Source organism: Tursiops truncatus, chromosome 7, assembly GCF_011762595.2.
Source record: "Tursiops truncatus isolate mTurTru1 chromosome 7, mTurTru1.mat.Y, whole genome shotgun sequence".
Taxonomy (NCBI): domain Eukaryota; kingdom Metazoa; phylum Chordata; class Mammalia; order Artiodactyla; family Delphinidae; genus Tursiops; species Tursiops truncatus.
In genome coordinates, this window is record NC_047040.1 from 15,444,740 (window position 1) to 15,467,833 (window position 23,094).

General features: G+C 43.7%; 1 protein-coding gene across 3 annotated transcripts in view; it reads right to left on the reverse strand.

Annotated features, from left to right (window-relative positions):
- SGPP2 (sphingosine-1-phosphate phosphatase 2) overlaps positions 1 to 23,094 on the reverse strand; it is a 128,431-nt gene that overhangs the window by 36,591 nt on the left and 68,746 nt on the right. For 2 of the 3 annotated variants that reach the window (XM_019923444.3, XM_019923441.3), the window contains exons 3-4: positions 6,981 to 7,160; positions 3,864 to 3,953 (exon numbers count right to left, since the gene is read on the reverse strand). In XM_019923444.3, coding sequence (XP_019779003.1) covers positions 3,864 to 3,953; positions 6,981 to 7,154 — 264 coding nt within the window. In that variant the 5' untranslated portion in view covers positions 7,155 to 7,160. The remainder of the gene's footprint in view (positions 1 to 3,863; positions 3,954 to 6,980; positions 7,161 to 23,094) is intronic. The other variant, XM_019923442.3, reaches the window with a different exon arrangement.

Genomic DNA, 23,094 nt, shown 5'->3' on the forward strand with positions numbered 1-23,094 from the left:
GAGATGGAGAAACGTTTCCATGCATGGAAGAGCATCATCAGATTTGGAAATACTATCCTAGCAGTGGTGTCAGAACAGCTTTAAGACATCTTTAAGAGTCAGAACTAATGTGACTTGGTGACTACCTGACTGATGGGTGTGGGAAGAGAAGAGCTAGGACAGCGCCCAAGTTTCTCCCTTGGGCGTCCCGGTAGATAGAAGCAATGCCAGAGCTGGTCTGGCCGGATGGTGATGCCACATGCAGGTTCAATGCCTCCCCATGCTTCACTCAGACCTGCCCAGGAGTCAGCCAGAGCCTGTCCAGAAGCCTGATCTCACAGCAAACCACTCACCTTTGACAAGAGAGATTTCTTACCAGGCGAGATAAGCAAATGACTGCTCTCTGTGAACCGTCCTTCCTGTTTACGCACGGAGAACCATTTATATGAAGCTGGTAGCCACCTGAATGACTCGCGTGCTGTGAGCTTCCTAGCTGGGTGCAATTAGAGCCGTTCATGCTGTGGACACAGTGGCTGCCTATACAGCACCTGCCCCCACTTTCCTTACACCTTCCAACTCTTCTTCTGTCCAGGCTTGTGCCCTGGCCCAGCTCTAAGGGACAGTCTAATAGATGGCTCTCAACCCTGGCTGCACACCGAAATCAACTGAGGAACTTTGAAAAAACACCAATGCCTAGGACTGTATCTTTTATTGTGGTAAAAACCCCACATAGCATAAATTTTACCATCTTAACCGTTTTGAAGTGTACAGTTCAGTGGTATCAGGTACATTTACATTGTTGGGCAACATCACCACTGTCCACCTCCAGAACCTTTTCATTTTCCCAAACTGAAACTCTGTACCCATTAAATGATAACTCCTCATTCCCCCTCCCCTCAGGTTCTGGGAACCACCTTCTATTTTCTGTCTTTATGAATATAAGCAAAATCATAGAGTATCTGCCTTTGGTGATTGGTTTATTTCACTTAGCGTGATGTCTTCAAGTTTCTTCCATGCTGTAGTGTGTGTCAGAATTTCCTTCCTTTTCAAGGCGGAGTAATATTCCATTGCATGTATCTATCACATGTTATTTATCCACTCATCCATCCATGGACACTTGGGTTGCTTCTACATTTTGGCTACTGTGAATAATGCTGCTGCTATGATCGTAGCTGTCCAAACATCCCCAAATATTTTCTTTAAAGTTTTCCATGGGGTTTGAATGTGCAGCCAAGGTTGAGAACCGCCAGTGTGGCAGTCCCTAGAGAATGTGAAGAGTCCAGAGGAGAGGCACGCCACCTTAGCTGGCCTGATCCAGCTGTTCCATGCTAATCATAATACTTATCACAGCCAGCAATCAGTAAGCTCATACACCTGTCTCCATCAATGGATTCGGACACCTGGGAGGGGGAGGTAGGTTTTGTTCACCTCAGTATCTTCTAGATCTCGCTCCAAGCCTGTGACCCTGCAGAAGCTTATTAAGTTGCTGCTAAATAAAGACAACCAATCCATAATTCAACTCCATCTTTCTATTAAAACGAACCATTCCCCTTTGCTACTAGAAATTAGGTACCATTCTACCCTGGGCCATGTCTGTGGCTGTGGAGCCTGACTCAGACCTGGGCCTGAGTCAGGGTTTCAGATCTTTTTTTTTTTTAATTTTTTGGCCATACTGTGCAGCATGTGGGATCTTAGTTCCCCGACCAGGGATCGAACCCACACCCCCGCTTTAGAAGCGTGGAGCCTTAACCACTAGACCATCAGGGAAGTCCAGGGTTTCAGGTCTTTATGAGACAAAATTATACGTGTGAAGGAGTCCTGCACGGCAATGGTGGAGCAGGATGGGGGTGGGAGGAATAGTTGCTACTGCCCCTTGTTCCAGTTTTTTCTGGAACGGATGCTCCAAAATGAGTGGTGGGACCCATTCCTTAGATCTCAAAGAGAGGTCTAAACGATCTTCCCCACAAATTTGTGCTTCCCTACCCCCAACCCACTTTTAAAACTAAAGACAGACACGTAGCTGGATTTTTATTGAGGTGGGTTTTCTGTGCCCTCTATTCATGTCTGCAGCTCCACATTCTCATGTTTACTTTGGTTTTAATTTTAACCTGAGTTCCTAAGATCGCTTTTTATTAAAACCAATGGAAATTAAAAAGTAGCCCCAGATAAAAGAAATACTCAAACACCCGAGAGGGTTCTGCTTCGTTCCATATTTAAGTCTGAGGACGTATTTGGAGAGAACTTCTTTATAATGAGGAGCAGTGGTGTAGCAAATTGAGAATGCTCTTCTCCCCTTTCCCCTTAAGTCTTAGAAGCCATGAGACACACTGTGCAATGGGACGGGAACAGCAGGGACGTGTCTTGGTAGGTAGATAATAAGGCTGACCCCTAATTGCTCCCGTCGTATTTTCAAAATCTGGGCCCCCTTGCACTGGGCAGCACTCCAGGATCAGGGTAGGGCAAAACCAGCAAGGTCACACAAATGCAGGACTTTATTTCAGACTGGGATATTTTGCCGAAAGTTTCTGCCTTGATTTTGATTTTTTAAGTAGCGCATGAAAATCATTTCTTTTGATTCTGGAGTTGTTTGGCACCCCTTCAATTTCCTGCCTGACTTGCCTCACCCTGGGTCCAGCCCTGACTCCACTCACGTCCCCGCTTTCCTTGGAGTTATAATTTGTTTTCTTCTTGAGAGGAAAGCATGACGTTGCTCTCTGCATCTCATGCAGCCACAAACAAAAATCTTTCTCCGGGTTTACTTCCTCCCTGTTCTCTTCCTCTGCCCATTTTGACAAACTCTCTCCCTAAATCCGTTCACCTCTGCGGCTTCTGCCGTTCCACACCGCCCCCCACCCCCCGCCACCTTTCCCAGGATGACCAACATCAGGTACCAGGAAGAGATACAAGAGGGCCAGTGAAGGCCGGCCTTTCCCTCTGAGGTCTTTTTTTTTTTTTTTTTTTTTTGCGGTACGCGGGCCTCTCACTGTTGCGGTCTCTCCCGTTGTGGAGCACAGGCTCCGGACGCGCAGGCTCAGCGGCCATGGCTCACGGGCCCAGCTGCTCCGCGGCATGTGGGATCTTCCCGGACCGGGGCACGAACCCGCGTCCCCTGCATCGACAGGTGGACTCTCAACCACTGTGCCACAAGGGAAGTGAAGCCCCCCCTGAGGTCTTCTGCTAACATAATTTTTCAGCTTCACGTGCAGAGTAACACAATAAGCAAGGGCCTAGTCCTTTTTAAAGAAACCTTTCTTGCAGCAATTATGATGATAAATAGTGCCCTTGGTAAACCATGGCCAGCATTATGGTCTGCAACTCCAAGGTAGCTGGCTGGAACACTAGGAAATAGAACTGAGTAATTTTAACTGTGCTAACTATGGAAGCCCTGAAAAAAAAATGCCTAATACGGTAAAAACATGGACAGCTCTTTAAACGCAAAGCCAGTATGGAAGGAAGCGAGCTCATGATTTGGGCTCTTTTGACCTGGTGGGACTCCTACCCTGCAAGGGCAGCTGAGACCCCCAAATTTCACACCCACATCTTCGAGGACCAAGTGGAGGACTTCATCCATCACTCACATCCCTGACCCTGGGTGTTTTTTTGCACCTCTTGTTGCATCATCAGTAAACCGGCATGTAAACAAACTACCTGAATCTTTGTTACCATTCTAGCTTCCAAGTCATGAGGGTCTAGCCCAGTTCAGCCTCCTTCACATCATCTTAATGATTCATTACTATTATTATACATGTGCCAGAAGAGAATAATTCCGTAATTCATTGGCCTGATGGGAAATATAATTACATATGCAAATAACTTTTAATAAACACATACTAACTACACTCCTATTCAGATAATCACCCCAAGACCTGCCCACAACGGCTTACCAGGACTGTGTGCATCCCAGTGTAAAGTCGGCTGAGACTCACCAACGTGGAAAACGCCACAGCCGTCATCAGTCCCAAAACAAAGGGATACTGCAGGGGGAGAAGAGAAAACAAGGACATTCGGTCAGGTTCAGACACATACAATTTGATGCTGTGGAAAGGAATAGGATTTCTGATCCCGTAACTCCTAGTCTCAATCTCATATTCCCTAGACCAGCAGTCTGATGATCTCAAATCACTTGAAAAATGGGAAAACTAAGGAAAGAGAAGGGGAAGATGTCTAGGAATATAGTTCTGGAAGTAAGTTTCACAACATATTGACATGCAAATAAGACACAGCAGAAAACTTGACCTTAGCTATGGTGCTACAAGTTTTAATGGAGTAAATAATTTTTTATTTCTATTTTTAGATTAAAACTTATGAAGTATACAGTATTTCCAAGAGGCAAGGTAGATAGACAGTGCTGTCATTTGGAAGTCCAACTAGCTACTTCCCCATCATGTGCTGTGATGGTAAAGCTTGGCAACAACCAGCTTCTTGAGGAAGCCTGGGAACAACAGCCCCATGTTAAGACTGGGCATATTTCTGTACAGATGTCAAGGCAAGAGTCCAGACTTCACTGAATCTTGACATTTGCTCGTGAGTAATGAAAACAGCTGGAGGAATCTGGCTAATGACAAGTCATATAAAGAACACACAAATATCCTGCTTATGAGCTAGACACAGAGCTATAATCCAGTTGCTTCAACTACTGATGTCTGTGGTCTTCCGTGGTAATAAGGATAAAGACGATAGAGAACTGTCTATATTACGTGAAGTGCTTTATGGTCACTATCTCATGTATCTTCACACAACCGTATGAAATAGGTTCTATTACTAGCCCCAGTCCACAGATGAGGAAACCCTTAACCTTGATAATAAGTTGCATTAGTATTGAACTTTAGCACGAAGATGCTTGCCCATCCATCACCCCTCACAACAGGAGCTGGGGCTCAGAGAGGTACAATGACTTGCCCAAGGTCACACAGCCAGTAGTGACACAGTCTGAACCAGAAGCCACATCTTCCGAGTACAAGCCCAGCATGTTCTTTCCAATGCAACATCTGAGTATAACAACACAGGGTTGTGCATCTTTTCTTAAGATTTATCATTAACTGGGTCTCTGATTTTAATCGAAAAAGTGTTGAAAATTAATGAGTTAATGCATTCAGAATTTAGAGGTTGGTATTCACCTGAACATATATTTATATAAATAAACCCATTTTTAGAGCTACTCATGAGTATATAACCCCAAAAGCTGAATACATTTATTATTAAAAAATTAAATAGGAAAGAAGTGCATAACAACTCAGGCCTTACGAAAACTATTGTGGGACTTCCCTGGCGGTACAGTGATTAAGACTCTGCACTTCCACTGCAGGGGGCACAGGTTTGACCCCTGGTCGGGGAATTAACATCCCGCATGCCGAGCGGTGTGGCCAGAAAAAGAAAAAACAAAATCGTTTCATCACGTAAGCTGTAAAGACATTTTTAAGAAGATCCAGGTGGCCTTAAAATGAGCGTATAAATGATTGCTGTTGCTTTCCTGCAGTCAGCGCCATTGATTTTTTTTTTTTTTTTTTGATTTTTGTTGATTTTTTCCTAAGAGAACCATGTTCACAGGCTTCTCTTGATGCTGACAGCAGCCCGATGGGGGTCAGTGTTGGGCCCACTATGTCCTTCTGGGGCAGACGGCACGGGATATGACATAGCTCAGAAGTCTGCATTCAATTAATTCCGATAGTACTGGGGAGCTCAGACATTGTTTGATCCTGGCATGACATTTAAGTTACAAACAAAGATTATACCTAGTTGGATATGATACTATACACTTGTCCCTTTGCCATTTAGGAAACTGAGATCTGACCCCAGGTGACCAGGTAGCAGACCAGGTACAGCCAGGACCTGACACTAATCTTATCCTCTTCCAATCACATCAGGCTGACACCCCATTTTTGTACAACCTGGAACATGGAACACCCCTGGGTTTCTGGTGTAGAGGAGCAGGAGAAGCAATACTATCATTTACATACAAGGCTGCTAGAGTTCATGAAATCTAAATTTTCCAACGGGTAAAAGGTAAAATTTCTGAAGTTAAGCACAAAACTAGAGCAAGAGTTCTCAGAAAGGAAAAATAAATCTTCATTGCAGTAACAGTATAGATTTTAAAAGGTCTTACTATAACTGGCATTTAAGCAGATATTAAGTGAAATTCTTCTATTTTCAACAGTTATTAATCACCTGTCATTTAGACAGCTTTCTAGAAAATATGGAATGATTATTTCTAACGGTTGAGCCCCCAAAAAAGGCAGAGACATCTCTGGGGGCTAATTTGGGAACAGACTATTTCACCCTGGGCCCTGGGACATGTAGCTGGAGGATTTGGTGAAACCATCTCAGCCCTGGAGGATCATTTACTAGGATATAAACCCCTCGAGTCTCTTGCAAACAGAGGGTGAGAGCACCTATTCAGTGCCATCTGGTCGGGCAGCTCAGGGTGAAAATGCCTTCGGAAGCGGGATGCCACACACCCGGGTTATGTTTGTGGTGCTGTTGTCATTATTATTTTTTTTAATTAACTAATTTATTTTTGCTGTGTTGGGACTTCGTTTCTGTGTGAGGGCTTTCTCTAGTTGAGGCGAGCCAGGGCCACTCTTCATCGTGGTGCGCGGGCCTCTCTTGTTGTTGCGGAGCACAGGCTCCAGACGCGCAGGCTCAGTAGTTGTGGCTCACGGGCCCAGCCGCTCTGTGGCATGTGGGATGCTCCCAGACCAGGGCTCGAACCCGTGTCCCCTGCATCGGCAGGCGGACTCTCAACCACTGCGTCACCAGGGAAGCCCCTGTTGTCATTAATGGTGTCCACTTTCACTCTTGGGCACAACCTGCTTTGGGTACTAAATCATATGGTCACTTCATTTATAAAGAAATTGTCACTGACTGCTCAGTAAATTTTTGTTCCCCATCTTTATTTCATAAACTTCAAAGTCCTTCAAAAAAAGAAAATCCTGAAGGGAAACTCTTTGCTGCCTCATCGTACGGATGGTGTTACACGGGAGGAAGGGGAGTCTGCGCCTTACCTGGTATCTGCCCGTGGTAGAGATAAGGAGGGTGAAGGAGATGGCGGTGGCTGCCATGGCGTGGGTGGACGGCATCCCATACTCAGCGATCACTCTCTTCTCCAGTTTCACAACAGGAGGGGAGAAGGGGCGGGGCCACTTCAAGACATCCTTGGCCACCTGGCCAATATACATCACCAACTGCCAAACCAAAGGATGGAGGTAAGTCTAACCAAATGAGCAAAATAAACTCCTAGGTTCTATGAATTTATTTTGAGGTTTCCTGTTGGTTGACTGAAATCACCTTTCTCTCTGACCCCAGCGGCCTATGGGGAAGTCTTGTAGGAAGACATTTTAGTTGTTAAAAAGAGAAACAGGCCGGGACTTCCCTGGTGGCGCAGGGGTTAAGAATCCACCTGCCAGTGCAGGGGACACGGGTATGATCCCTGGTCCGGGATGATCCCACATGCTGCGGAGCAACTAAGCCTGTGTGCCACAACTACTGAGCCTGCGTGCCACAACTACTGAAGCCCACGTGCCTGAAGCCCGTGCTCCGCAACGAGAGAAGCCACCATGAGAGGCCCACGCACCACAACAAAGGGAAGCCCTTGCTCTCTGCAACCAGGGAAGGTCCAGGCACAGCAACAAAGACCCAACACAGCAAATAAATAAATAAATACATAAATAAATAAATTTCTAAACAAAAGAGAGAAAAGAGAAACAGCCCTTCTGGATTCCAGAGGGTCACTGGGCAACTAAGATATGACACTAACACGTCTTACTTATTTTGGTCATATATTTAACATTTGTATAGCTGGTATGTGTGCCAAGCACTGGTCTAAGAACTTTACAAATATTAACTCACTTAATCCAATAGTACCTGTAGAATGCAGACCCATTTTACAGAGGGGTAAACCGTTGTACATAGTTAGTAAGTGGCAAGACTTAATGGATTCAAATCCAGAGAGTTTGGCTTCAAAAAATATGTGCCTTAAACTACCACGGTAATACCTTCGGGATGGTCCTGGACTAAGAATTTAATACTCAATCAGACAGCCCTTCTTTTCAAGTTTTAACCAAAAAAGTGACTTCTGGCTTAAAATTTTTTGAATGCCACTGTTACTCCTGATGTATGCAGGCAACATACTGGATATAGTTTAACTTTTCTCAGTACTCGAGAGCGTCATACAATAAATGGCGTGACTATTTTCAACCCTAAAATCAACACAGCTCAATCTGGAAGTTCCTCAATTGAATTCTTTTTTTTCCATGATGCCATTAATGAAAAAATCCCTTTCTCTTTTTCCCTTAAAGCACAACATAGATATCAGAATTGATTTCCATACCCTCCTGAGATGAATAGGACTGTTAACAATAGACTTATTTACTTTGTCAGAGAGCTTCACAGGACATTTCCGTGATGTTATAAAAGAGGGAGAAGCAACCCATTCACTTAAGTCTCTGCATTTGCAACCCAAAGTGTGGTCTGAGGAGAGGCAGCATCCACACCACGAGTGCTGTTTCAGGATGCAGAATCTCAGGCCCCAGCCTGTACCTATGGAACTGGAACCCTCATTTTCACAAGACTCCCGGGTGGTTCATGCGCACGTGAGAATTTGAGAAGCACGGCCGGCTTTACACTGTATTCTTGCGCAGGTCACTTTGTCATGGGCTTTAATTATAAACCTCCTCATCTTACCATGATCGCATTGATCTTACTAGGGCTTTATTTAGCTTGTGATGGATGGAGTTACTTGGCTTTGGAACAAAACCCGCTATGAAGGACTATTTCAAAATACTTTTGATTAGTCAGCCAGATTGCTTTAGAGTTTCCCACATTGTGGTACTTTCTTTTAACTCATCTAGTTGCCGGTGAATTCTGAACATTATCCCAGCACACTCAGTATCCCCCAGAAGACGCTGCATATGTTTTTGTGCTCTGCTGCCACTTTGCTCTGGGTTAAAAATCAAGAACCACTGTCTGTGCACAGCAGGCCAAATCCACAGGCTTTAAAGCCTCAGTGACAATCACTCCAAATTCCATAGCTGCGATTTCTAATCAGACTTTGAAACTTAACCTCTTTACCATCCCCTTATTACCAGAAACTACTGTTTTGGAAACCAGCTTACTCTTTTATGTTTCTGCCTCTCCCTCCTGTGAACCTATAAAAACCACATCAGACCGACTATTTTCTGGGGAGTTGGAAAACTTGCAGATGTTGTTGACTACTAAGAATTTCTCAGAAGATGCTAGGATATAAATGTTTCTCAACCCTGCCCCTTCCCCACTCATCAACATCAAAAAGAATATTACAGGCATTACGACTAACTCCAGTTCACTCAAAAATACACAGAATCTTCAGACAGGAAACGTTAAAATCATAGAGTGAAGACAGACTGTGCGTCCCTCATTCAGACAAAACTTAATCTCCTTGAAGTCCATGAGTTTCTTCGACTTCATTTATCTTTTGCCTTCTATATCTGAAGGATGTTTTTAAGAATGAGGACAATTGTTCATTTTATTTAAAAGTGTTCCCATAGCAGCACACTGTTTCTGATCAATAAGTTTCAAATAGCAATTACTGTCATGACAGAGCTCTTCAAACCAGAGAGAGTGAAGCTATGTTTTTCAGGTTGTAGGGAAAGAGTACCACTCACAGGGTGACAAGTCCTGTCTCTGTCAGTTTGCATTCATTACAGCAAACTGTGCCCAGCCCTGTATTAGGTCTCCAACCTTGAGTGGGGAAAACAGTCACACAGAGGATCTCATCATAATGCAAATATGCTTTGGAAAAAAATTATCCACAGAATTATATGGGTATGTATATATGTAGAGACAGACTTTGGTTCAACCCGAGACACTGGGAGCACTGAGGTGGAACGTTAAAGGAAGATTGTTTAAGATGAGGGGTGGATAGAGAAGCATCCACTTCGCAAGAATAGAGAAGCCTTGGAGAAGTGATGTTGGGTGGTATGCAGAGGGACCTCCGAGGCAGTTAGGACCAGCGGAGTTTAAATTGTGGGGCACACCGTTACACATCAGTTAGAATGGCTGAGATGAAAGGAACTGACCATACCAGGTGTTGGGAGGATAGGGGGAGTACCTGGAACCCTCATACAGCACTGGAGCAGGTGCAAAATGATACAACCACTTTGGAAAAGCAGTTTGACAGCTTCTTAAAAAGTTAAAACGTATGATTTCCGCACGACCCAGCCATGCCGATCCTAGGTATTTACCCTCAAAGAGTGAAAGCGTAAGTCACGCAAAGATCTGTCTATGACCATTGACGGCAGCTTCTTTGTAACGGCCCCAAACCGGCAACAACCCAATTTCCATCAACAGGTGAATAGGTAAACAAATTGTGGTATAATCATACAACTGAATACTTCGCGGCAAGAACAAAAAAAAATAAACTATAGATATCACGCTACAGCATGGATGAATCTTAAAATAATTATGCTGAATGAATGATGAATCTTAAAATAATTATGCTGAATGAATAATTATGCAAATTGTGGTATAATCATACAACTGAATACTTCGCAGCAAAAACGAAATAATAAACTATAGATATCATGCTACAGCATGGACGAATCTTAAAATAATTGTGCTGAATGAAGAAGCCAGGCCAAAAACAAACAAAAGTACATACTCTATGATTTTGTTTATATAAAATTCTTGGAAATAGAAATGACTCTATAGGATAGAAAGCCGATCGGTGGTGGCCAGAAAGGCGGGAAAGAAATTACAAATGGGCATGAGGAAACTTCTGGGTAATGAAGTTTTAATTATGTCTTAACTATGTTTTAATTATGTCTGTCTTAATTATGGTGATAATTTTAGGGGTATGGACCGATATCAAAATGTGCCAAGTTGTACATTTTAAATACGTGTAAACTTTGTGAATACACTAAAAATGATTGAATCATACGCTTTAAAACAATGAATTGAGTAGTATGTGAATTATACCTCAATAAAACTGAGTACGTACAGTTTATTGCATGTCAGTCACATCTTAAAAAGTTGTTGTCTTAGCCAGCTTGGGCTGCTATAACAAGCAACCACAGACTGGGTGGCTTATAAACAGGAAGTTATCTCTCTCAGTTCCGGAGGATGCAGTGCAAGACCAAGGCACTGGCAGATTCAGTACCTGGTGAGCGCCTGTTTCCTGGATCACAGACAGTCACCTTTATAGCACTAAAAGAAATGAGCTTTCAAGCCATGAAAAGACATGCAAGAATCTTAAACGCACAGTACCAAGTGAAAGAAACCAATGCGGAAAGGCTACATACTGTATGAATTCATTTATATGACATTTTGATAAAAGCAAACTAGGGAGATGGTAAAAAGATCAGTGATTGCTGGGGGCTGGGGACATGGGTAAGTGGTGCACAGAGAATTTTTAGGGCATTGACACTATTCTGTCTGATACTCTAATGGCGAATACACATCATGACACATTTGTCCAAACCTATGGAATGTACAACACCAAGAGTGAGCTCTAATGTAAACTAAGGCCATTGGGTGCCAGTGTAGGATCCTCAGTTGTAACAAATGTCCCACTCTGGTGGACGGGATGCATGTGTGGGTACAGGGGGTATACAGGAACTCTCTATACTTCCTGCTCAATTTTGCTGTGAACCTAAAACTACTCTAAAAGTAAAGTCTATTAAAAACAGTACTACGGCAGAAGAGAACTATTTCTCCATTTAGTTCACAGTAAAGAGTATAATGATTAACTCAGTATGGCTTGCCCTCCACGGAGGACTTTGCTCTGTCTTCTTGAAAGGCCCTTCTACCCAAAGGGACCAAATTAAGTTCCATCATCCATCATGCTCCTTTGGGCTGAGGCCCCCAAGGCCTATGTGTAAAAGCGAAAATCCACGGGGAGGCAGGGCAGGAAGCAATTATAGCTCATTAACGCCTCAGCACCCTAGCTGGGTCCCCTGCATGGTGCTGGGGCCCCGGAGCGTTTCATGATGAGGAATTAGCCTACTTGCTTACTTCTTCCCTAATTAATGTATAGGTGGAAAGGAAATCCAGTTCTCTGGATCGTCTACTGTTGACCCCAAGCAGACAAAAGGCTTTTCTAGAGAACCAATTCTGTCAAAATGAAATGTGTCTTCACAACTTAGAAGAATTTCCCATCTGGCATCTGTCCTTGATGGCTGGGCTCTTTGGGGCCAGCAGAGAAAACTGTGCTTTTTTCTCTTAATGTGGTGGGCCTTCCTAGTTATTACAATCCAAAATGACAATTTTTCTATGTCTAACACAGCTCTGATGAACAGAATTTAGTCTTCACGCCCGGATAAATGAAACCTAGATAGTTTAGGAAACAGAAGGTCCTTGAAATAACATTACTAGTAAAGCAGCCGCGGGATTTTAGACAACAGCCATACATTTATTGTTTACGCTCTGAGACTGCTGCCTGCCCCCACTCCCACCTCTGTCCTCCTTCCAAAGCATCCCCATCCCGTCGTGTGAAGGCTCCCCTGTTTTTATAATAAAAGCTGAATCCTCTGCAAAACAGAGGGAGCACCGAGAGGCTCTTTTCAAATTTCACCCGCCCCCCCCTCCCCCAAACACACACAAATTATGATAAACTCTAACATCTTTCTTCCCTCTGGCTACACCCTCAGCCCACTTCACCATGGGAAATCACAGTGCAAGCGATTAACTAACAGGGATGTAAGGTATCCCTCAGGTCTCATGGGACAGAAACACTGAATCACTGGGATTTATAGTCTATCCATGGATTTGTTTTTAAAAAGTCAGGAATTAGTTTCACCATTCTAGAGAACAATGAGATGTAACCCAAAGACCACAGCTTCTCTACCCATCCCATTTCTTAATCTGTCCAAGTGAAGCTCATTCCCCTTCTTCTCAGGTTACTAACATGATAATTTGGATAAAGAAAGATCAGACACCAAACTGTCTCACTCCTAGGTACATACTCAAGAACACTGAAAATTATGTCCTCACGGAAACTTGTACATGAATATAATATTCTCAACATTATCCTTCACAATAGCCCCGAAGTTTAAACAACCCAAATGTTCATCAACTGATGAATGCATAAACAAAATGGGGTATATCCTTACAATGAAACATTATTTGACCTTAAAAAACGAAGTACTGATACATGCTACAAGGATGAACTTTGAAAATAGTGTGCTAAGTGAAAGAAGCCAAACAAGAAAAGGACAAACATTGTATGATTCCATTTATATGAAGTGTTCGGAACAGGCAAATCCACAGAGATGGAAAGTAGATTAGTGGTTGTCTAGGGCGGGATGGGGGGGTAGGGGAAGGGGAGTGAGTGCTAGTAAATATGGGGGTTCTTTTTAGGGAGATGAAAATGTTCTGGAGGTAGACATTGGTTGCACAACTTTGTGAATATACTAAAACCACTGAATCATATTCTTTAAAAAGGTTAATACTAATGGGAGCCCACTGAAAAAAAGATAAACTAGACATAAAGATGGGTTCTGAAATACCTCTTCTATGTGCCCTTGAAGTCTTTTGCTCCCAAATGCTATTAACAATACCTTCAAATATTGATTCAATAGAAGCAGCTATGGCTTCTATTAATATTTTCTTCAAAAGTCCTGCCCACCTCTGCTCCCAACCCCAGTTCTACAGGGCACTGAGGTGGCGACCACACATGACACAGAGAAAGCTGCTGAAAATCTACCTACTCAAACCCATGAGTATGGGATTCATTTTAAGAGCAATTTTAATCTCTGGAGGCTTTTCAGATCAACAGTTTTACAAAAAAAGACTGACTGCATTAGCCTGTGTGTGTTTTTGTTTATTCAGTGTTCAGTCTTTTTTTTCCTCCCTAGAATACACACTCCTCTGTGGTCTCCTATTTGGCTTCAGGGAGTGAATTAAAAGCAGGTCTTTGTAATGGTTATTTGGGAACATTCTAGAGACTACTGCTTACCATCCAGTTTAAAAAGTTGTTTTCAAGGGGTGAATGTCCTCTCCTACTGTGGCATCATTTTTATTTACTTTTTAAAATTCACAGCCCTTCTACAGTGTATGTCATGTGGGTTCGTGTGTGTTTGTAGAGGGTGGCGTGACGGTGAGTCACTTGGACAAGCAGGTGTAATTTCAAACTAATAAAATTTCATTCCACGCCTGAAACACCAAAACAAAGAAACTACAGGGCAAACACCGTAAATCACAGAAGACTCTCAGCAAACTGGTCTTGACATATTCCAGGTTCTGTAAAAATGGAGATACAATAACGAAAGCACAAATGGCAGGTGAGAAAAATAAAATGATTAAGTGACATTTTCCTGTTCTTTCTAATGCTCCATTTTTTTCAAGCTCAGATCTGCGTCTGAAATTTTTGAAGACAAACACTAAAGGTACAAAGATTAGTAATTAAGTCATAGGTGTATGCATGTATACCTTTAGGAAAGTTACTTTAAAACATCTGAGGTTTCTTTTCGTTATCAAGGAGGACTTGGGTTAAATAATAACTAATATTTGTGCAGTGACTTTTTAAGTGTATTTTCATAGACATTACTTTAATATTCATATCATTCCTGTTTTACAGATGAGGAAATTGAGGCTTAAAGAAGGTGAACGTCCTCCTAGAGAAAATACAATGCGTGTAGAGACGCTGGGCTTGAATTTCACTGAGGCCAAATCCTATGGTCTTTTCACCACGCCCCCCCTCCCCCAACCTGGCATGAGAATTATTGCTGAGACCAGATACCTATTTTTAAAGAACCCAAATTCTGTGATCCTAACCCATTATACCCATGTAACACTCACTAGAGGCCACCTGGCTGCCCTTGGGGCTAAGAGATTAAGATGTCACATCTGATGAGACAATTGCTAAATTCTTATCCACACCATTCCACCAGTAACAGTCCAGCAGAAGCCTGGGACCAGTGTCCTTTACTCACCACTGGATAGATGTCACAACCAAAATGATGCCCATTGAGGGAATTGGTGTCTTCAGTCTTAGGAAATGTAGAGCATACAAAAGTTAAAATCATGCATAAGCCCACCTTCCTTCGGACAGCTAACCAACCACAAAAACCTGGAAACAACTCTAAATGTTCATGACAGGACACCAGTTAAATTATGCAACTGTTAATAAAACATTGTGAGATATACTGTTAAATGAAAAAAGCAAGAGGCAGCAAGAGTATATTTTGATCCCATTTGTAACTTTTAAAATGTATTTATAAGTAAATGCATGTAGGTTACACGAGGAACTGTGGACACTGGATCCACTGCGGGTTAGAACTGAGGGCTGGGGTGGGTGCCTTGTGTGCCATTGGAGTTTTTCATGCAAAAACTAATAAGCCTGGCTTCAGATAACAATGTAATCGCTGCTAAGAAAACTTACTATTAGACTCTTCCCTCACATTTCTAATATATATTTTGTTCAATTTTATTTACTTTTATACAGCAGGTTCTTATTACTTATCTATTTTATACACATCAGTGTATACATGTCAATCCCAATCTCCCAATTCATCACCCCACCCCCCACCCTCCGCTTCCCCCATTGGTGTCCACACGTTTGTTCTCTACATCTGTGTCTCTTTCTGCCCTGCAAACCAGTTCATCTGTACCATTCTTCTAGATTCCACGTATGTGCGTTAATATATGATATTTGTTTTTCTCTTTCTGACTTATTTCACTCTGTATGACAGTCTCTAGGTCCATCCGCATCTCTACAAATGACCCAATTTCGTTCCTTTTTATGGCTGAGTAATATTCCACTGTATATATGTGCCACATCTTCTTTATCCATTCATCCGTCGATAGGCATTTAGGCTGCTTCCATGACCTGGCTATCGTAAATAGTGCTGCAATGAACATTGGGGTGCCTGTGTCTTTTTGAATTATGGTTTTCTCTGGGTAAATGCCCAGTAGTGGGATTGCTGGGTCATATCTAAGTATATTAATTGTCAGTCCTGCTGACCCTAGAAAAAAATAACTGCAAAATAGTACTGAAAGATCAAAACCTTTATTTTTACAGACCCCTGAAAGCACAAATGCAATAGACATTAGCCACATGCCATGTTCAACTTTCTTAACTGATTAAAACCACAAACTATTCCCATCTCCAAGTGCGCTGCCACAGGTCTTTGTGGGTAACCCAGCCAGCCAGCCAGCCTAGGCCACAGCCACACACACGCACAAAGGCATTTAAGTACACACGTCAATTAAATATAGTCTCAGATTTTGATGCTGGCATGGGTATTGTCCATAACAAGCACGTCATCAAACATATTCCTCAGTATGACCATGAATCTGGCCAGAGCAACTGCATGGGGGACCTGACAGCCCACGTGGCCTGTAAGGAGTCAGAGTCCTGGACTGTCCTCCCTTGCAAAGGCGTGAGGGGCAGAGAGAGTCTCTCAGCCACGGAGGAATCCCTGCCTCAATTCTACTCCCAATACGCCAAGAACCTTCCATCCTCTCTATACAAGTGCCATCAGGAGTGGTGACAAAGGGGGGACTTAAGAGTCTTCCTTTGTTGTGTACCATTGGTACCAACAATAAAATCCACACTGTGCACACTGGGGGCACAGATGAGGAAATAAAACCCATGGGGACACATAAAATTGACATTATAATCGCGCACACTGTAATCACCAAAAAACCCCAGAACTAAACAACAACAAAAAAACCCCCGGTGGTCTGTAATTTACACATTGATCTGAAACAACCAGGGACTGAGCCCTCTGTCAGCTTCCAATGGGAACAGTCCCAGAACAGCTGGCCTCACATCTCTCTTGAAGGTAGACTTGAGTACTGAAGGTAAGTGAACCAATATAAATCTATGCTCTTAACACTTAAAATAAAACAACAAGAATTCACCACCAGCCTTCTCCTCTCTTTATATTATTTCAGCCCTAAGGCGTTTGAAATCTTTCATAATATATTTAATAAAATGTATGATTCAACATCATTTCACTATATAGCTTTTGCTGTAACAGAAGGACTTCCCGACCGTCCTCATTGTACTGCACAATCATGCTCTTGACTCTCATCCTTTTTTATCTTTTCTTTTTTTGCTTATTTTTTAATGGGTTATTTGGTCTGAACAGAGATCTTTTTTACCAGAATCAAAAAAATAGTCTCAAAATTTTCCTAGGCCTCCCCAAAGCAGAATGTTCCAGAGTAGGTGATTAGGGCAAAGCGATGCTCTAAGTGATGTCCTTTGAATGGGCATCTGTTCTTCAACTAGAAATAAATCAATTATGTATCATTTAACATCAAGTTTCAAAATAAGACAGAGTACTTCAACTTTTTATGCTCTTCTATCCATATTTTTTTTTTTTTTTTTTTTTTTTTTTTGCGGTACGCGGGCCTCTCACTGTTGTGGCCTCTCCCGTTGCGGAGCACAGGCTCTGGACGCGCAGGCTCAGCGGCCATGGCTCACGGGCCCAGCCGCTCTGCGGCATGTGGGATCTTCCCGGACTGGGGCACGAACCCGTGTCCTCTGCATTGGCAGGCGGAGCCTCAACCACTGCGCCACCAGGGAAACCCTATCCATATATTTAAAAGGCAATTCAACTCTGTAATTGAAGAAGTCTCAAAAGACAGAACTCTCACAGAGTAAACCCTTTGTCAGTAGTGATAGCTTTTTTTTTTTTTTTTGCGGTACACGGGCCTCTCACTGCTGTGGCCTCTCCCGTTGCAGAGCACAGGCTCCGGACGCGCAGGCTCAGCGACCATGGCTCACGGGCCCAGCCGCTCTGCGGCATGCGGGATCCTCCCGGGCCGGGGCACGAACCCGTGTCCCCTGCATCGTTAGGTGGACTCTCAACCACTGCGCCACCAGGGAAGCCCGGTTCCATTTTTAATACTAACCATTTCTAATATTAGCATCCAAAACGAGCTATCATTCTCCCCAACACTCTTGTCTTCAGCAACAGCAAGCTAGAGATTTTTCAGCACATGCATCAATAACGAGCTGCTGCTCGATTGATCTAAATCCTCACTTGCTTATACATACGTCATCTTGGGAGCCACTGAGATGTTAAAAACCAACATTGCTAACAGCAGCCTAAACATGATGTATGTTATAAACGAGCTATGCTCTGGCAGTAATTCAGGAAAACACTCTTCCCCACCTTCAAAGGACCCTCCCGGGAAGTCGCTCTCTTATTTTTCTGCGTAGATGTAATAAGAAGGGGATACTGGTAGGTTAAATTTAAATAATAAATTTATGACCTGTAAATTTTCCCAAGACATTTTCCTGTACATATCCTGATTCCTGGTGATTTAAGAAAAAATAACTCAATTGAGCAACCCTAGGCCAACTTCCCTGTTTCACCATATTTTACAAATGTTCCCACCATTTTATCACCCCCGTTCTACGAGCGCAGCTATTTGTACCTCACGGAGGGAAAAACTTATGAGGATGGTATAAGGAACAGCTACCCAGACCTTTTTTAAAGCTCGGGTCATTCTAGTGGTACCCAAGTCAACTTGTGTTTCTCCATAAAGACTGAGAAAACATTTGTCTTAAAAACGATGGTCATAAAAACAAAACAAAACAAAACGTCTTAACCTGTCCTTCCCACCTTCACCATCACCAAAAACCCAAACCCACAACAAAAGAACAACAGCTCTGTAGAACTAAATGATTTGGGTTTTTGTAATGTATCATAATTTTCTGGAAAAAAAAAATTCCACTGGAAAAAGCACAGACATCTTGAAAATGGGATTCAGGCTCAGTACATCCTGAAGTACATCTCACCTTAGAGAACGTCTAGGCTTGAATTACCTTGAGACAAGAGAAAACAGAACCACGCTGCACTCTCCTGTCTTTCTACAGAAGCGTCTGTGTATGAGGAAGTCTCTGGACGTGGTGTAAGGTCGGAGCGGGCGTCATGCTGACCTGATGAACCATGAACCACCCGATATTAGGCTAAAGGTCATGGACATTCCACACCTAGTTTTTCAGGCCATCACAGGCTCTCCTTACACATTCAGTCAGAGTTGGGTCATTTCACCTTGGCCTCCGGTCTACAATCTTATAGAACTCAGAAAAGATTTGGGTGGTGGTCACTCAGGAGAAATAAAAAAGATTTATATCTGGAAGGATTAAAGACTTTACGGAGTCAAGCCACACAACTGCATCCACCCAAGCTCTGAATGACCACCAACCACATCTCCGTGGCATGCCTTCCGAGTGACCAGTCAGCTGTACTACACAGAAAGAAAGCTGGATTTGCAGGCTCACACAACTCTTGCTGTAACCCCAGGGAATTAAAACCATTTCTCATTGTGAAAGCAATGTCAGAGAAGCACTCGTCCTGATGACCCTGGTTTGAAGCAGTTCCAGGGTTAGGGGCCTTCCGTCTGTCTGGATTTGGTCCCCTTCACACATGCCAGATCTTCTCCCTTCTCTTACTTGGCAAGTAACTTAACATTGAACTAGCTGGTGATAAGAACGGCAGATAATTGTCCCCAGTCCTTCCGGTCTAGGTGTTCTCTGTCTCTAAAGGCTGGTATTGCTGGCTGCATTTCCTTGTGCCGGAACGTCTGCACATATGTGGAAGGGGGGGGAGGTGAGAAGCACCACTTCATGATGAGATGCTCTGTCACACAGCAGCAAAATGACCAGTTAAGAGGCTGGGGAGGAAATGGAGAGCTGAGGAAATGCCTAAGAATAAAAACTCAATATGCAGGCTAACAAAATTATGGGAGCCATAATCACAGGATGGAGGAAAGAAAATTCACTTATGGCCACGCAGACGATGCTGGTTGTCGGCGAAGGTGCCCTGGATACGTATCTACTCAACTCACTGGAGGAACAGCCAAACGGACTCTCATGACTTTACACAACATCCATTTCCATTCTCAGGTTGACGTCAAAGGCTGTGCTATCAACCCTTGGCGAAGCCAATTTCCCACTTATTTTGAACGACTGTCAACATGATGGCCGTGAACAGGGGTGGCTACCAACTCTGTGTGCCAATGTCGGTCTAAATTCTAGAGACCTGAGTATACTATTTCCATAACCCCTTCAATCAGCTGTATGTCTATCAGTACCCCCAATACTCACTACCCTGCCCCCCACCTTTCCTGGTTATCACTTCTCTTCCTTCCGAAAGGAAATCAGAAACACTCCAGTAAAAGTTAGGATCCACACTGTCACGACAGCACTGCTCTCCTCCACCCCCATCACCACCACCAGGAACCCCGACTTCACCTCTCACCTGGGAAAGTAATGGGCCCTGGTCTGAGATTTAACCTCCCTCCTGGGAAGCGTATAAACCTTGTGACAATCTCTTTTGCATGGCCGTGAAGTTCAGGTGGAGGCTCTCACAACTCGGGAATGAAACCTCTCAGCCAGAGGGCCCTGGAATTGAATTCCTCCTGTTGGTAACACATTTCTGACAAGCCAAGGTTCCAACATACACCTGGTCAGGCCCAAGGTGAGAGCTTACCATTCTCAGCTCTGGTCCAGGGCGCCAGCATCCTGATTCCTCAGCCTCCCTGCCAAGAGACCACTGGTCTAGTAAGCCCTATGACAGGACCTGTTTGGGGTAAACTTAATGACATCGACTTTTAAAGTGCAACCAAAAAAAAATGTAACTCACCACCCCCTGAAAGGAAAATATTCTAAAAACTAAGATTACAGTGCATTTGACAAGGGGTTGGAGACATGTAAATATTCTCTAGCCCATCATCTCCAAAAATCAAGTTTCCTTTTCATTTGGCTGCAATCATGTCTTTCCTCCGAAGGACTGTCTTTTTTTCTCCCCCCTTATCTCCTGTCTTTGCTGCTTCCTTCTCATCTTTGACACGGTATCTTCATTACAAGGTTTCTCCCAGGCAGAGAAGAATGGGTTCTCCTCCCCTGGAGTTAGATGACTGTCCTCCTGTAGAGCCAGTCTTTGAGCAGGAAGGGACAAGAGTCCCAGAGAATCCCCTTCCTGACGCCTGTTCACCGCAGGGAGCGAAGGAAGGAGGCTGGACCGACATAGGCGGAGTGCAGGGGGAGAGAGTAGGCCGCCATTAATTTTCCAGTTGGTCAGTGAGTGATTAACTCTAGCTATTAGGAGGGGCTGTTGATCACACCGTCAGCACCTCCCCAACAGGACTGTAACTGGGGCTATAACCTCCCCGTGACCCTTTGTAATGAGAGAAGCTTGACGTGAGCTGGCGAGCCTCAGCCTTCCGGGCCAACAGGCACCTCCATACTCTTCTCTCGGAGCCCTTTCCTCTGCAATTTCCACATTCCACTGTCAGGCTGGGGTCCCTATGATGGTGAGCAATGCCAGCAATTTTACAGAACCGTTTGATGAGGTGGCTTTTACCAGATCTGAATCACAGCAAATGTTTGGTGTTAGAGTTGGAAAAGACCAACTCGAAGGTGGCTTTCCACTTAAAATCCAGCTGTGTTCTTAGAAGGTTTGCTTGCCATTTAGCCTGCTTGGGAACACTGGTTTCCAAATGAACACAGAAATCAATCACAAAGACGGCTGATACATTTGGAACATTCTAGATTTGCCATAAGCAATTTAAATGTGAGTTATAAGTAAATTATAAGTAAAATCAGCCCCGTGTCCAAAAGCCACCTCCATGGAAAGGCCTTCCCTGACAGCCTACCTAAGACAGCTGCCTCTCGCCACTCTGTCTGCATACCCTGCTTTTAGTTTTCTTCATAGAACTCTACCCTGCCTGCACTTAGACTCTACATTTTATCAGCCTCATCCCCACCCCACGTGGACGCTTGGCCCAGAGTCTGGAACAGTGCCTGGCTCCGGCTCAGTTTTGGACCTTTGCCCTTTCTGCTTATCTCAGCCTGGAGCCTTGTCCCCCAACCCCTCGGCTGGCTGGCTAGTTTTCATCCTTCAAGGCTTAAGTGAAACTAGCACCAAGTACCCTTTCTTGACCACCTTCTCTAAAGTAGGTCTCTGCTCTCAACCTGATGTATCTCAAACAACAGTCGTATAATCCTTAATTTCTGTATTGATTTACTTGTTACTCTCTGTTTTGCCTACAAGTAAACCTCAGAAGAGCAGGATGGAGTCTGTCTTGTTCGTTGCTTAATCCCCAGCACTTAGCATAGTATTTCATAATAGGCCCTTGTCAGATGTTTCTTAAATGAACGAATGAAGTTTAATAGTTGTTGCTCATCAATTACAAAATAAGAAAGAGACCTGAGGCTCTTTTAAAAAGGCAAATAAAATCTGCTTTCTGGTTCAAAGATCTCTTCACAGTTCAGAAACATATAGAATTACTACTTTCATACTGAAAAAACCTTAGTGAAATCTTCACCAAATTTGTGTCCTGAATTTCCATCAGGGCCACCGGGGAACCACTCAAGATGGGGGAAGAATTCCATTTTAAAAAGCTCTCTAGGGGCTTCCCTGGTGGCGCAGTGGTTGAGAGTCCGCCTGCCGATGCAGGGGACACGGGTTCGTGCCCCGGTCCGGGAAGATCCCACATGCCGCGGAGCGGCTGGGCCCCTGAGCCATGGCCGCTGAGCCTGCGCGTCCGGAGCCTGTGCTCCGGGGCAGGAGAGGCCGCAGCTGTGAGAGGCCCGCGTACCGCAAAAAATAAATAAATAAAAAATAAAAAGCTCTCTAGGATGCTCCCTTAGCACTCTGTAGAATTTTCTAATGTATCTTTAGCACTCTGAACTGTAATTACTTCTTCACATCTGTTTCCTCTACGGGGACAGCTCTTAAATCCTCTTTGTAGAAACAGGCTTTATTTATTTTATTCAATAATTATTTATTGTGTTGCTACTACATGCCAGGTTCAAGGAACAATAAATAACCATCTAGTAGGGAATAGAGATACAAGGTTCAAGGTGGCTTATCTAGAGACAATGCCTTTGCTGACACTTGAAGCAGGTTAAGGCATGCAAGGCAGTAGCAACCGTAGGCAGGAAGTATAACGTAGAGCGTGGCTATGTCTGCAGTGCAGGAACTGGCGTGGGAGTTGTCCGCAGTTCCGTGATTCCAGAGAAGAGAACAGATAGGAGGAAGGGTTAAAGGTAGATATTTTGGCAGAAGTCCAATTATGAAAGCCCTTAGAGGTAATTTTAAGGTGCTTGGACATTACTATGTTCTAAAGAGTGGTTCATGGTCATACTTGCATCTGAGATAGGTCCCTCTATATAAGTACCAC